Source organism: Schistocerca piceifrons, chromosome 5 (genome assembly GCF_021461385.2).
Source record: "Schistocerca piceifrons isolate TAMUIC-IGC-003096 chromosome 5, iqSchPice1.1, whole genome shotgun sequence".
Taxonomy (NCBI): Eukaryota; Metazoa; Arthropoda; class Insecta; order Orthoptera; family Acrididae; genus Schistocerca; species Schistocerca piceifrons.
In genome coordinates this window covers 436,135,469-436,152,457 of record NC_060142.1, presented here as the reverse complement: position 1 = coordinate 436,152,457, position 16,989 = coordinate 436,135,469, and the positions used below count along the sequence as shown (strand labels likewise).

General features: G+C 39.9%; 1 protein-coding gene across 1 annotated transcript in view; it reads left to right on the top strand.

The window, feature by feature from the left end:
* LOC124798053 (transmembrane protein 209) overlaps nucleotides 1–16,989 on the top strand; it is a 139,584-nt gene that overhangs the window by 108,041 nt on the left and 14,554 nt on the right. Inside the window, exon 9 of the mRNA XM_047261279.1 lies at nucleotides 1,457–1,554. Within this exon, the coding sequence (XP_047117235.1) occupies nucleotides 1,457–1,554 (98 nt within the window). The remainder of the gene's footprint in view (nucleotides 1–1,456; nucleotides 1,555–16,989) is intronic.

Here is a 16,989-nt window from a genome sequence, read left to right as displayed (position 1 = left end):
GGACAACTTACTGTAAATGTTCAGAAATGTAAATTTTTGCAATTCAAAAAACGAAAAAACCTAGTATGTTAAGACTATGATATCAGTGAGTCACTGTTGGAATTGGCCAACTCATACAGTTACTTGGGTGTAACACTTTGTAGGAATATGAAACAGGATGATCTGATGGATTTAGTCATGGGTAAAGCAAGTGGTAGACTACTAACAAAGTTTCAAGAACCGCTTTAAATGATTACTGTAGGAATATACTACAATCCCCTATGTATTGCTCACGTAGGGATCATGAGGATAAGGTTACAATAATTACTGCATGCACAGAGGCATTCGATCAGTTATTCTTCAAATGTTCCATGCATGAATGGAACAGAAAGAGACTCTAATAACTGGTACAGTGGGTCATACCCTCTGCCATGTGCCTCTAGTGGCTTGCAGAGTATGGTTGTATCTGTGCCTCTGATGAATCAGTCTTTGAGGTAATATACACTTGCTTCAACCTGTGGGAGCACCGTGGGTCCTCCCATTGGACTCCTGAGTCATCAAAGAAAGTGCCTGTGCGATCCTACTTGAAACTTCCATTAGGAAGTATAGGCCATTGGTTGATTGTGGGGGTAGGGGGGAGGGGGCCATAATATCTTATCTATTAGTATGGAGGGGTACTCGGCCATATTTCATAGTATACAGTTGTATAAGTACTTACTGAAAAGATTTCAGTTAGAGAATACCATGCTCAGAATCTTGGTTTTAATGTGAATAAGTATTTCTGGGAGGCTTTGAAACATCGACTTTGCATCATGAAATCTCTAATTAATGCAGTTCTCTGTGAATAATCGACTCAGACTCAGTGAAAGTGGAAACTGTTACCAAGTTGAAGTCTGCATCAGCATGTTAATACAAATTCCAACACTCAAAATGGATAGACAGTGAATTTAAAACTGCAGTATCAGGTGGGTAACAGGATGTTTCTTTACATATTATGTAGAGCTAATAGGCTTGAGTTTCACTTCCATTTCAGACTACAATTCTACAAATGAAAAAGTCAACAATAATTACTCAGTTAATATTGCTGTGTAGGCATCTAATTACAGTGTTAACACATGTTTCAAACAATAATAAATTGGGATCTTATGACTCTGTAACAGCCACAAAATGAAAAAAACAAAAACTGTGCCACAAGTACACACTGAAACTGCATGGAAATTTTTCTTGGCAGTTGCAATTACAGCTCATGTCGTGTGCATTATTTAATTGTAATATAAATTCTTTCAAAATTTTAGATTCCACTATTTGTTAGAAGTGTTGTACATACATTCATATTAGCTTCATATCTCCTAGATGTTAAAGGGAATAGTGGCTGTAATGTAAGGTTTAAGCTGTAAGATATTAAATAACAATAATGATGATTTTTGTTGTTAGCTAAACCTTTTCACTTTATTTATTTTGTTATCTGTTTGTCCAGAACTTGCGAAAGGAGGAGCAATGAGTGAGTTTCGGTGGAACAGTGGAGGATCGTTCCATGGCAAGGACTGGGAGGAACATTTGCCCACAGATTCAGCTGTGAGTTAACAGGTTTTGAAACATTAAACAAAATTGTGTTACTTTACTTTAGTAAAATAAGTGTGCAATATCTGGATCATCTAATTTGTCATTGTTGGGTATGGACAGGTAAGTGAATTCAACAACTGTTGAGAAACAATCACAATTGACACTTTGTGTAATTAAAGCAATGCTTCCTTTATTCAGTAGTATGGCACTCCTTCATTTTTCCCAGTCTGTCTCTCTTGTTGAAGGACCCTGTTTTAAAGTTCAGAAAGCCAGTATATGTCATTCCATTTGTGAGTATAGACTTAAAAGCGGAGATGGGCATTATTCAAATCAATTTCTAACTAGATAACTATTTGAATAAATAGATGATTCTAAAATTTTTATTCATGAATAAATTATTTGCATTTAAAGGGATTATTCATCCTTGTGAAAATAAATAAGTATTGTTTATTATTAGTCATTTAACTAACGAATAACATAGACTAGTGTTTGTTCCTGAGACACAGTGAGCTTCCTGCTTCATAGATACTTAATCAATTTTCATTATGGTCATATGACTTTGGGACACAGTGTACAGCTGCTAGACTACAAATTGTTCACATATCACTTACTTCCCTCTGGCAATCATTCATAAATGTTGTTCCAAGTCCATGTTAAACTGCAAGTGCCCATATAATGAGCTGAAAAGTCAGTTTAGAGGTTGTAGGAGTCTACAGGATAATGCTTAGTAAAGCATTGTGGTGTTGGAACAAAAATTTTGGTTGTGTATAGCTTTATTTACTCTACAGTGTTAGAAATACGACACAGGCGAATGGTCTTTGCAGTTACTTTGGTGACACAGTCCAGTTCATCTGAGCTCTACTCTTGGCAGTACTTCCTCCCATCCCTCATCCTCCCAACATGTAAAAATGGAAATGTCGTGTGGCTAGGGCCTCCCGTCGGGTAGACCGTTCGCCTGGTGCAGGTCTTTCGATTTGACGCCACTTCGGCGACCTGCGTGTCGATGGGGATGAAATGATGGTGACTAGGACAACACAACACCCAATCCCTGAGCGGAGAAAATTTCCGATCCAGCCGGGAATCGAACCCGGGCCCTTAGGATTGACAGTCTGTCACGCTGACCACTCAGCTACCGGGGCGGACTCCCAACATGTAGAAGCAATGCACATAACTAGGCGAAGATAAGAAAGCAGCCAAGAGATGCTAATTTGCAATGTCTTCTTCAGTTGTACCAGGGCTGCCAAACCTAAAGGATGTGGATCCATTCCATATACCGTATTTACTCGAATCTAAGCCGCACTTTTTTTTCCGGTTTTTGTAATCCAAAAAACTGCCTGCAGCTTAGAATCGAGTGCAAAGTAAGCAGAAGTTCTGAAAAATGTTGGTAGGTGTCACCACAAACAACTTCTGCCATCAAACATATGTTGCGCAACACAGGTATGCTTTGCAGGCACAAAGATAAATGCTGGCGCCAAAACCTCTGCATCATTAATAAATTAAAAGGTAGAAGAATGTAAACATTACGCCATGTATTCTTTCGTGTTTGCTGCTACTTCATTTAAATCCTGTCTGCCTAATAAACTATGAAACTAGAACAGCAAACGCAGAAGAATATACATATCATGTCATGTTTATATTCGTATTATTCTTATGCTGAATAGTGATACAGTCAGAAACTAAGCACGGCAACTGACTAGATTTTTAAATCTAAGATGACCCTAATTTCTGTGCAGAATGTAATGTACTAAAGAGTCGTCTGCAAAGAATTTCAAACGGAGAAAAATTTTCGCTTAACTCTCGTTCAGAGCATCATCTATCGTATGCAGTCTATTATTTGGTTCTTGTTGATCATTATCAAAGAAAGCAGCAGTTTAAGTAACAACAAATAGCAGACTCTCGCCATTGTTTCGCTTATGAGACAATTCCTCTATTTTTTTTCTTTTTTTAATTGTAAGCCGCGGTAGCGCGCACAAAAGCAAGCCTTGCTGCGAGCGGCGATAGGTCGTAAACACGCATTATCAGAATGTAACAAACAATTCATGACACAGTACAATAATGCATTTTCAGCTTAGAGTGACATAAACACCTATAACAAAGAGATTGGCACTTATCAGATCAAAGCAAAATAAGCAATCGATTCAAATCAGACGAAGCACACGAAAAAGGAAGGGTACCCATATAAACATGGACGGAATGCCTGACACATAGCAATGGCTACCTGGTAAAGCTTAACTGTTAAGCTTACGGCTCGAACCAAACTACTGTAGCTGTATCTTCATCCATTCGACCTCAATTGTGTTTCACGTTACAATGGACCAACTGTTTTTCAATTTGGAGGGGCGGTCTAAAACTTTTCTCTCACCTTGAATCTCGAGTCTCAAATTTCAGGAACGGCTTAGATTCGGGAAAATTTTTTTTCCTTGATTTCGAGTCTCTTTTTTCGGATGCGGCTTAGATTCGAGTAAATACGGTAACTACGCAAGTCTCTTGTGCCTGTAGTGCTACAAAAGGAGTGAACAAATTAATGACTCAATGACTGGTAGTAGTCTACATAAACAGACTTTGTCTAATATCTCTTAAAACAGAGACGTCAAGCAGCTTAGATGAAAACTATTTGCCATTGTCACTGACACTATTCGATAGTAAGTGTTCATACTTCAAACTGAAATTGAGCAGAAAAAATATATATATATATCTCTGTGTGTGTGTGTGTGTGTGTGTGTGGGTAGGGGGGCATGTGCTTGTTTGTCCCCCCCCCCCCCCCCCCCTCCCTGCCGCCACCCACATACACAAACTACATTTGGGCACTTCAAGTGGTGCTCATCATATCCTTCAGAACATTGATGAAAATGGAGAATCCATAACTTGAGCCAAAGTACGTCGCAAAACTATAAAAGAATGTAACACTTTGAGGAATGATGCTTGACACTCAAAGCAATGTGAAACAATTGAAACTGTTTTAGGACCGACTGTAAGCAGGCTTGGCATTAAAAGATGGAATAGTTTGTACGACAATGCAATGAAACAAATTTATTCGATCTGAGGTAAGTCGATACAGTTACATAGGGCTTTTTGTTCCATGCATGATGGCTCGATGTAAAAGAATGCAAAAACTGGGTGACAGGCCTCTCAACCTTTTCCTGCCTAAACTATGGAAAACTGTACCAATGGATTTAATTTACATGGAGAATATTACTTAAGAGCTAAAAACAAAGTAATGCATTAGCAATACCAATTTACAGTAACTAAAACAATATGAAACTAGATTATAAATATCAAAACACTCACAGTAACATCCTTTCACATCAGCAGAGCCAAGTTTGTTGTTTTCTCTCTCCTTTGTAGGTAGAAATGTTGAACTATCGTGGCCGAAAAGTTTCCAATGCTGAAACAGAGGTACAGTCATCCCAAAAGGATGCTAATGTATGAATTCAGCTCCTTGCGGTATCTGCAGTTTCATGATCCTAGAAAGTGGATGGGACTTCAAACTCCTGTTGGGCAGAAAAGAATTAAATAGTATGGTGCACTGACAATTTCCTACTGTGAAAGTGTCGAAAGACGATTTGAAGACTTTTCTTGACTTTCTATAGCAAAGGCAAAATGTGCATCTATTACAGCACTGTCTTACCCATGATGTAAAAATAAATGCATTGCTGTGCATGATCGAGGGAGGCTTATAACAGACCTCAGTCTTACAGCAGTCAAAGAAATGTTGCAGAAATTGGGTGACATCTCTGATAATGAAGTTGCAAAAAAGAAAATTAATTTTTTGCTGTTGAACCAGATAAGAGAACTAAAACAAAGTTACTCATCAAAAGCTGTAGCAGAATTGACAATTTCTCAATTTTTTGCTGGAGAAGAGTTTTAGTTGAATGTGTCAGATCATTGCCCTGAAATTTCGGAAGAAACAACATGGTGCTATCTTTCTCAGCATCTGTGAAACGTGTTCTTTCATGTGTTAACAACAATAAATATTCCAAATTTTGTTAACTACACTATCATTGTTGTTATTTGATCTGAACTTCCCAATGTTTGAATGCCTATGAACTGCGTGATGAAATGTTTGAAAAAATAATTGTTCTGAAAAGTGACAAATATGACAAAAGATTGGAGCAATAGATATTTTTGGATTAGAAAATTTGTTTCTCATGTACACTTTTATTCAACAATAAAACATAATTTAGAGACAAACCATGTTTCACTTAACATTTCACCCTACTTCCTTACATAAGTGACTCAGGATCATAATCTCATGGGAGAAAATGTATTAGATTTTTGTATCACATTATCTAGTTACTGACATGCATCATACGGTTATATATTTGTGAGGAAGTTTGAGGCTAGTCAGTGACACAGTAAGAGAACATGTCATTGACAGTTTAATAAAATACTGACTGGGGTGAAGTTCATAATGAGCTTATACATACTGTTGTGCCTACTCAGTTCGTTACACAAAGAAACAAACAACTCTTATTAATGAGTTTTATTAGAACAAGAAAATTACAATACTTAACTTTCCTAGATGTGTCTCGCAAGCAAAGGGCAACATACAAAATAATCAGTCTTCTTCAGAATAGGCAAATACAAGACTGTGCTACATAGAGCTAGCTAACAAAGTTGCTAATGTTGGCGCTGCTGTTGAAGAGCCTAACATTGAAGCTGCTATCCAAGTGGGCTGCTACCAGTCGGGCGCGGCACTTACGTCCTCTTCACCTAGGGGCCGCTGCTGTTGCGTTGTCGTGTGCTGAAAGGGAGGTCGGTCAGCGTGTGATTGGCTGACCCCTTCTCACAGTCTTCTCTGCTTTCTTGTTCCCGGCTGGCGTGCCAGCGCTTGACTTTACACTGTAACGTTCCACTCCCCCCCCCCCCCCTCCCTCCCAAGCAACAGACCATCGTCAAACAAATACAGAGCATGGCAATGGGAGGGGTAGCAGGAGCTTGGACCCTCTGATGGACTGTAGGCTGTGGCTGCAGGGGACGTCAGACTTCGGGTCCTATCCCGCTATCCGGCCTTTGCTCTGGTGGAAACGTCCCCAGGAAAACACCCTGAAGGAAACATGTCCATCTCCTGAGGCCTTTTACAAGATGTGGGAAGTGTCTGCCGCTGTGGCGTTGGGGGCGTGATGACACCCTCTGGCAGCTGCTGTGGCTGCGCTGTCCTCGGGATCCGTGAGGCTGGGGGAAGAGATATAGAAAGATCACCATGCATGTGACAGTGGCAAATTTGATTGTGATGTCAGCACTGCAGTCTGTCTGGTCCTAAAATGAGATAACTGCATGCACACCAAGTCGAAAAAGGATCTCGCCATGCTTGCACCATCTGCTGCTGCTAAAAACCCTGAGAAACACGCAAAGTGACACTTGTGGCCTTCCTTTGGTATCGGATGCTGAGGAGGGTGGAGTAGTGTCCATTGGCGGCGGCCGTGAAGCACTACACCAGTGATGGTCCATCTTGTGGATGAGAACAGTAGGAGGTGAGAAATAATTGCATAAAGAACTCTGTAGTGCACCAATACTTTGCATGTTGGCATAGCCTCGCTATACAGCAAGTGGTTCTTGTTCAAAATGACAGTCGTGAATGTGTTGACTCCCAAAGCTTTGCAAAAATAAGTGTTGCAGTTACTTCATTGAGTACACTTTGTAATTGTTCGTACAAAACAGTTAGCGTGTTAATACTGTACTTAGCAGGGTATGGACACCCAAATAGAACAGATGACATCACAGTAGTCCCAGGTGAGTGCAATGTAAAGTTTGGCCATCTGCTGCTTGAAGGATCTGACAAAATTTTTCGCTTTGCCGTTTGACTGTGGATGGAACGGTGCACTAGTTAGATGCTATATGCCATTGCGTTCACAGAATGTTTCAGATTCATTTGATTTGAACTGAGGGCCATTGTCGGACACTATGACTTCAGGCAAACCTTAGGGACACAAAACAAAGGACAATGCCTGAAATGTGCTACATGATGCTGTCGAGTTCATTGGCACAGCAAAAGGAAACTTGCTGTAAGAGTCCACCACAATCAACCTGCGAGTATTCCAAAAAGGCCCAGCACAATCAACCTGGGAGTATTCCAAAAAGGCCCAGCAAAGTCTGTGTGTGCACATTGCCATGGTGATTGGGACTTAGGCCAAGCAGAGAATTTTGTGGTGGAGCAGGCTGATTTTCCACACATGCGTGACACTGTGATGTTATCTTTTCTACTTGGGTGTCCATACCCTGCCAAGTACAGTATCAACACGCTAACTGTTACATATGAACAATCCCCAAGTGTTCTTGGTTAAGTAACTGCAACAATTCTTTCTGCAAAGCTTTGGGGGTCAACACATGTGACTGTCCACTATCATTTCGAACAAGAATCACACCTTTCTGTATAGGGAGGCTGTGCCAACGTGCAAAGTATCAGTGCCCTACAGCGTTCTTTATGCTATGCAATGAGTGAGGCCAAGATGTGCGAATGTATTTAAGCAAAATGTTCAAATCTGAATCAGCTTCATGGTCTGTGCTATTTCCTATAGTTTACAGGAAAGGATTGAAACAATTCAGAATCGTGAGCATCAATGTGACAACAAGATGCAGCAGAAGCGTAAGAGTATGTATCAGGGCCAATTAGAAGACGTGAAAGTATGTCAGCATTACCATGTTGAGTTGTCGGATGATAGACCTGATACACAATCTCGTACTGGTATTGAGACAACAACAAAGCCCATCTTAGCAATTTTTGGACAATTCATACAGGAACCGGCTTCATCAAATGAAACAAGGACTGCAATGACTTGTGATCTATTACTGAGTAGAATTTTCTGCCATACAAATAGTGATGGAGTTTGCTGGCACCATAAAAAGTAGCCAGTGCCTCTTTCTCTAGTTATGAATAGTTGTGGAGAACACTTTTGATGTGAAATCAATAGGCCTTTCTCTATCACCAAAACTGTGCAAAAGCACTTCATCGATTCCGTAAGAGGAAGCGTCAACTTGCAACACAAATGGTTTGTCAGGATCAAAATGAACCAAGAGCATCAATCACTGAGCAACGCATCTTTAAGTGTTTTAAAAGCTTTTTGGCACTCATATGTCCAAATAAAGGGGACGGTCTTGCGATGCAATGGAGCTGCGATTTGTGCAGCATTAGGCATGAACCGAATATAATAGTTAATTTTCCCGAAGACTGACTGCAATTCTGTGACATTGCGAGGAACTGTCAGGTCACACATGGCTAACAAATGTGACTGAAGAGGATGTACACCTTGACTATTTATGATATGACCAAGATACTGCAACTCAGGTTTTAAAAAAAATCACATTTATCCAGTCTACACTTTAGTCCTGCATCAGGTAATACACGAAAGCATGTAAATTTGCAAGGTGTTCTTCAGGTGTATGCCTGCTACGACAATACGTGCAAATAGTTTGAACAGTTTGGTACATGAGTAGTCAGTTGTTCCAAATACCAGTGGAAAATGGCGGGTACGGAAGCACTGCCAAAAGGCAAACGCAAATACTTAAACAAGCCAAATGAGTGTTCCCAACACACATGGTTTGAGATTCTTTATCTAGTGTATTTGAAGATATGTGTTGCGCAAATCAATGTTTGAAAAATAGAGACCAGCGCCTAATCTGTCCACGAGATCCTCTGGGCATGCCAATGGATAAGTATCAATCACAGTTTGTGGGTTGTCTGTAGACTTTAAGTCAACACAGAGGTGAATGCGACCTGAATGTTTGATGTGAAAAAAACCAGTGAACTTGCCCAGTGACTGTTTGTATGGGTGCAATAGCTCCGCTATCTTGCAATTCTGTAAGTTCAGCAGCCACTTTGTCCTTTAATGCAATGGGAACAGTTCTGGCCTGGCAAGATTTCAGCTGAGCATAGTCTTTCAAAGTAATATGTGCAAAAAAATTGTTAGCCTTGCCTAAACCTTCAGGAAAGAGTTCAGGGAATTCTTTCAGCAAGCTAGCTATACTGTCTTTGGCACTGAATGCAGTCACTGACAACACATTGTCCTGAATTTGAAAGCCAAACGAATCAAATGAACCAAGGCCAAATATGTTCTCACAATCGCACGATTGTAGCACAGTAAAAGTCACAGTTCATGTATGCGAGCGATACATGGCAGGCAAAGTATATTTTCTGAGAATGGGAATGTCTTGTCCAGTATAAGCCATCAGGTGCATGCTAGATTTAGACAGGCATGGGGAGCCTGACAGTTCATATGTGTTATGATTCATCAATGTAACAGAGCCACCATTGTCCAACACAAATTTCACACATTTTCAAGTAAGATGAACAAAAAGTTGGTTGGACTGGTGTAGCATTGAAGAAACTGTTTGCTTGGGATTGTGCGTGACCTTTCTTGCCACAGGCATAACAATGTGCTTGTCTGGATGGGCAGTCGTGGCGTTTGTCCCCTGACTAGCACTGAGGGCATGACTTAATTTTGTCCGCCTGTTTAGAGAACTGTTCACATGCTGGGCACGTGCGTGCTGTTGCTGCCTACTGGGTTGATTGTAAACAAGGGTGACTCAACCTGACAAATTGGTGGCTTCTCAAATTTATCAGTTGCTACGGCACTTGAATCATACTGATCTAGAATTTGCACTACATGATGAAATGATGAATCTGACTATTTCAAAATCTGTTCTCTAAGTTTGACATCAGTTACACTGTACACAATCTCATCACGCAAATAACATCAGAATATAAAGCACCACACGCACATTTTAATTTGCATTTCCTCATCATACCCTGCAAATCTGTTACCCACTCACGATAAATTTGTTTTGACCTTTTCTTGCAACAAAAGAATTGGTACCTAGCTGCCACCACATTCACTTGTTGGTCATAATAGTTAGAGAACCTACAACCTAATGATACAAAAGTTCACTCAGAGTGGTGTTGGGGAAAAATTTCTAAATGAGGTGAAAGACTGCACTTCCTACCGTTGACAAAAAGTAATGTAGTTTCACAGCACCTGATACTTTGTTAGCAATGATGTGGGCTTCTCACTGCTGCAGCCAATCGTACCATTCCTCTTCGTTTTCATTATACTGGCGAAAAGGTGATACGGCATTGAGCTACAATTGTTGCACGTTGCACAGCGTTCGGTGCTTGGTTTGCGAGTAACTGCTGTACCATATTGAGAAGGGTTGCAATCTGTAGCATCTGCAACTGAAAAATCTGTTAGCTGCATTGCATTTATCGCTTGCAGCCGAAGTGCCTGAGCAGGGGGAGAGGCGGGTTGCTCATTTGAAACAGGAAAATGCAAGCAATAAAAAATATGCATACAAACAAACAAAGAAAATTTCTGCAACAGCCACCTGAAAACACCGAATAGAAAAAACACACGGAGAGACACTGTTAAAACTTGTAAACACACCCCTGCAAAGAATAGACAAGGTAGAGTTAAGGTGCCATCAAAACACAAAAGCCCACAACGAAAGAATATATGTGGCAGCTGATTGCTCTGTTAACAGGTTGGTGCTATGGGATTTGTTCACCTCGTTGTCAATCTTTTTGTGTCTAGGGATCTTGCCTACTCGGTTCGCTAGACAAACAACCAACCAACTCATATTAATGAGTTTTATTACATCAAGAAATGAAGGGCAACATACAAAATAATCAATGTTCTTCAGAATAAGTCTGTGCCACGTAGAGCTAGCTAATGAAGTCGCAAACATTGATGCTGCAGTCGAAGGGCCTAACAAGATTCAGTGTACCCCTAGGTGAAGAGGACATAAGCGCCACACCTGACTGTGGCAGCCCACTAGGATAGCAGCTTCATGCTGGAAGGGACGTTGGTCAGTGTGCGATTGGCTGACCACTTCTCACAGCCTTCTCTGCTTTGTCATTCCCAACTGGTGTGTTGGCACTTGACTTTATGCCAAAACATATACATACTCTAAATTATCAAATCGTGTTTGTTGGATTGAACATGACGTACTTCGAGCAACTTTCATCTTCATATCAGTTTTTATTTTTCTAAGAAATCCCAATTGTGTCCTTTCATTCATATGTCCTCCTTCGTTGTGTCTCTAAATATCATCACTGATCATCTTGTGGTGAGTGTACCTACAGCTTATCTTACGCATGGTAATGGAAGTAAAAACCACTACAAAAATACAGGTTTGATTGCTCAACTTGAGAATAATTGGGGGGAAAAAAACCACACAAATGACTAGAGACCTGAAAATTTAGATCTATTTTTGGCAAAATTCACACCTGCCTCTTCATTATTGCTTTCACAAAAATTTCAACAGGTCCCCTTTGCCCGCCCCCTGCCCTTAAATGATCTTTTCTTGTTTTGAACAGTTGTGTTAAAACTTGATCAATTTCCCTCCATTCCATTCTGAATTCAACTTCATCTTTCTGCCTCTCTGTCAATGTTTCATGCCCATAGGTCAGAATGGAAATAAAATATATGTAGTCTATGTCTCATTTGTTCTTAAGTGTTGCCTCCTTCTTCCAGATAGAAACTGCTTCTTCTGTTATATATCCTTCTTCTGCCGTAAGGTGGCACATCATTCCTAGACAGTGTGTAAGGTTCTGATCTTTTCTTGTGGTCGTTTCCACTACTATTTTTAGCATCACTGTTGATGACCTTGTATAAGGTCTCAGTCATCTTCATATTACCGCTTATTCCATTCTGTCATAGCACAACCTAAACTTTATCCTAATCACAGAATTGAAAGCAATATAGTGAGTCTTGCATGTTGTTGATACCTCTCCATCAGCAGACGAAGTCCAAAGATTAGATTGGTTGCAATCCAGCCTTCTTGAGTCCATACTCCTCCTCTGACAGCATTGTACTTAACCACAAATGCCTTAAGTCAGTAACTAACATGGTATTTATTTATCAGTTTCTGATGCACACTGATTTTATTCGGTCATTATTTACATATAGTGGGTCTCCTTTCAGCAATTATACCACTTTCAAGTGATCCTGAAATATTAATTATGGTACAATTTTTTGTGTAATGTGATAAAAGTATGACTTACATCTATCTTGGTAATTATTTGCTTTATATTTTGGACATCACAATATAGTGTCCTGAAGTGTTTTGCTGAGAGTTTTTCTCTGTTTTTATGCTGTTGAAGTTTATTAGAACTTTATGTATGGTGCTCACTTTTTATGTGCACCTACTTTCATTTCACAGGAAATGTAATTTCACTCAAGGTCCACTCCACTGATGCAAATATGTTTACAATGAGTTTACATTACAGAGATCATGTTACCATATGTTTTCGTATATTGTGCAAAGAAATAGTTTGTGTTCAGAGCTCTGCTGTTTTTATTTCATTTCTTGGTATCATTAAATTCTGAAATTCACCAGTTTTTCTTTAAAAATTCAATAAACTTTCCTGAATGTTGTTTGTGCTTTAGTTTTTCTAGGATATACATCATAGTTCCTTTGGATATACGCTGTAGAATTTTCATTGCATTTTCTATTCATTCTGATGTGTTTATGGTTGCATAAAGTGCATTTAAAATGTGGATTGATTACTTTCAAAATTTCGGTTGTGTTGTTGAACCTATTTGTGAAGTTCCTATTTGTTTATCCAATGTGACATTGGTTGCAATCATTGCATGAGATTTTATATTTTCCTGAATTCGAGATAATTGGGGTTTTAGTTTTTCCTGTTTTTTATTTTAGTTTAAAAGTGTTATTTGTACCAAACACCATTTTGTTTTTAAATCGTTGAGTTGTTCTGAAATTTGGCCAATATATGAGGTTTGACGTAAGTAGGTTTTTGTGCGATTATGTGCTCTCTTAATAGCATTATTTCTGTACTTATGTTTTGGGTTATGATTGTGTGCGTTGATCATATAGTGCAAGTGCTAATGTAGGGTTAAAGTCATTCTGCTGTGCTATGTTTTGAATGTTATGATAATATGTTTTCCTTCTAGAATAACTGAAATACATAACAAAATGAGTTTAATATTGATGTCACTATTGTTTCCATGTAGGTGGACAATGAGTATTTGAGTCAGTCCTATAGATGTGCTTAATGTAATTGTTAAGACAGCCGGTCACAATAAGCAGAAGCCTGGGTTAGAGAGCTGCTGTGGCACAAAATTTAAATTGCTGTTATATATTCATTACACTGCAATTTCAGCATCAGTCTGCAGTGATTTCATGTCATTTCCTGTTCATGAATTTCATCCCTATCAATCCATTCTTTTCATTTCAGCACATTAGCACATTTAAAACACACACACACACACACACACACACACACACACACACCTTGCAGTAATGTAAACCAAAGCCCTCCACCAACTCTGTTCTTCTAGTGGAGAGGTTCCCATATTTCCCCTGGTAGAACTTGTGGCAGCAGTGTTAAGAAATACGTCATACACAATAAAGCCTATCTTGAAGAAAAGTCTTCAAAGATGTAAATCAAATCAAGTTATTCATTAACGAGCAGAAGCAGGCACTGCAAGCTACATCTATACAGTATACAAACAACAAATTATATCTAGTGATAATCTAATTATACTGATACTTGTGGGTATTACTTCTAGCTTAGTCAAAGTATGTTTGCCACAATTATTAGGAGGAAAACGGGTATCTAAAAAAAAGCTACTGCTTTTCATCTTTTAAATGCTACCTGCTGTGCTTTTATCTAATATTTCAAACTAAGCATTTGTGTAATTTCACACACGACTCTCTCTCTGCTGCCTGTGTACTAGCAAAGTCATGACGTCTTTAAATACAGGCATTAGATTTAAGTAGAATTTACATCGGTGAAAGTCTAGTTGTTATCATAAATTATAGATCAAGTGACTAATAAGGTATTCTTACTTTGTCTTTGAATATCTGGGGATTTTCAGTTTCCTGCCTGATGTCTACTGGTGACCTATTAAAGACTTTTGCACCAGAACATAAAACTACATTCTGATCCGTAGACAGGGATACATATTCTATATGGAAATAATTTTACTTGTAGCATTGTAGTTGGGGATTGCACAGCTTATCATAAATTAACTGTTGCATTAACCACAAATACCATCAGGGAGTATACACATCGATGCACATATGTAAGAATTCCTGGGTTTCTAAAGAGACTTATGCTGAATGTCTAGTTATCAACTTCACACAGATTACTACTGTATGCTTCTGTGTAATAAACTTTACACCCAGAAAATCATGTCATACTATAGTAGTACGTGAAAATATGCAAAGTATGTTAGCAATACTGTGTAAAGGTTGTCGGCATTGGTGTAATTAAAACTGATAGACTTAATTATTCTGATTAATCCAATGCCAAAGGATTTAGCTGGACAGGAAACCCTTAATTCAATAAAAACAGGAAGCTAATTGCATCATAACCCAGAGCAACAGTCCAGAACATGGAACTTAAAAAACAAGGAATAAACATCGCGCATGGAGAATGCACAAGCGCGGGCGAAAAATAAAAAACCAGAACCTCTGGCGGCTCAGTATGGAACTCTTTGTCAGCCACAATTCACTATCACCCATAAAACAAACTGCCTCTGGCAGCCAGCGTTGAACTACCTTGACAGGTGCGACACTGCACGTACACATGCTAAGCAAACACTTGACTTCTCCTCACTAGTGGGTAAGAGCTGTTGCATCGGATGCTATGTCAGCCTGCTGGCAGAAGCAGAGTGTCGGTATCAAAGAAACAAGCAATGAAGTGGACACGAAATCTGGAGCTGGTCATCTGCATCACCAGATGTTCTGTGGGTGGCTGTGGCGGTGGTGGTGGTGCTAGCAGCTAGGCATCTTATTCAGGCAGGTTCTGATATCTCTTTGGTAGTGGACAGTAATGCCTCTTGAAAAACATATGCAGGTTTTGTCTGTGCAGAGAAATTGTCATAGACTTGCTGTTCACCAGCATGTCCATCATCTGTGTATTTCTCCATAACACGTGGCACATGCTATTGTACAGAGGTTGTTAGGTGATTTTCTACCATCAGTGCAGAGCATAACAAGTAAGCAGTAATGCAGGTTGTGATGCACTTAACTGTGCGGCGTGCCGTGATGTGAAGTCTTTCGAGGTGGAATCTGTGGCATGTGGTTCCACAGATGATGTAAGAAATCTGGCTGGTCTTGCGAGGAAGTTTGCAGTGTATGAGTATTGACAGATTCATCAAGCAGACGCAAGTATCTCTGTAGACCAACTCCGCAGCTCAAGAATCGACATCAAGTTTATAAGTTGACCTTGGGCCACATAGAACCATTGGAAGAGACAAAGTTCATGTGTTTTAATGGTACATGAGCACCGCCTTCAAACAACGATGGCAGCGTTCAGTCATGCCATTACTAGTGGGATAGTAACTGGTGGTCTAGTGGTGAACATACCTGCAAAACTTGGCAGGCTGTGCGAACAGGTCTGACTCAAACTACCATCCACAGTCGGTAGTGATATGCTGTGGACACCTAAACCTCACGAACCACATTGACACAAAGGTAGAGGCTACCGTTTCGGCAGTAATTCTATCTGTTGGCACTGCCTCTGGTTGCACATCATCTAGATGTACATGGTTGAAACACACAGTTGTATGAAAATCGTCGATTGGGGAATGTACATGGCAAGACGCTTTCCACCTGTGGCACTGCAAACATGTCCTTGTCCATTCTCGATAGTCCTTTTCTGTGCCTGGCCACACAAAACATTGGGAGACAAGCAAAAAGTGGGATGTATTCCTGGATGGCACAAGTTATGAATGCTGTCAAAAGCTTGTCTGGAAGCAATGGGCCAGGTCGCTGACAAGTTACAATTGTAATGCAGACGTATTATCATCCATGAACTTTCAGAGTTCCTCGTCTTGTTTTTTGTGTTCGGGCCAGTGCAGAAAAGTCGATAGTACTCATCACACTGCTGATGCGTGAAAGACAGTCAGCCACAATGTTATTGATTCCTGAAATGTGTGTCATGTCAGTAGTGAACTGGGCTATGAACTCTTAAGTTACTGAATTGACGAGGAGAACAGTTGACACTGTTACATTTTAATGCAAAACTAAACAGTTTATGGTCCGTGAATACTGTGAACACTCACATTTTGATTTGAGGGTTGAAGTATTTCACTGCCTCATATGTTTCCAGGAGCTCATGGTCTTAGGTGCTCCACTTTCTCTGTGATGGTGTCTGTTTTTGAGAAAAGTGTGCCAGTGATTGCCATGAACTGTCTGACCCCTGCTTTAATGCTGCGTTGGTAGCTGTCTGGCTTCCACCTACCTCTGATGCAAGAGGTGCATCAAGTTAAGAATGAGCTAGAAGCACTGCCTTAGCCATGCTCTGTTTCATGGCCTCGAATGTGAAACACACAGTCTGTCGACTGCACTTGGAGCTGCCTTTTGTCTTAGGACCAGTAAGTGCTGCAGTCAATAGTTCCTGCAAATGTACTGCATGAGGCAAGTGGCGATGACAAAAGTTCAGCATACCAAGGAACCGAAGCAATTCTTTGCTTGTGGTCAGCC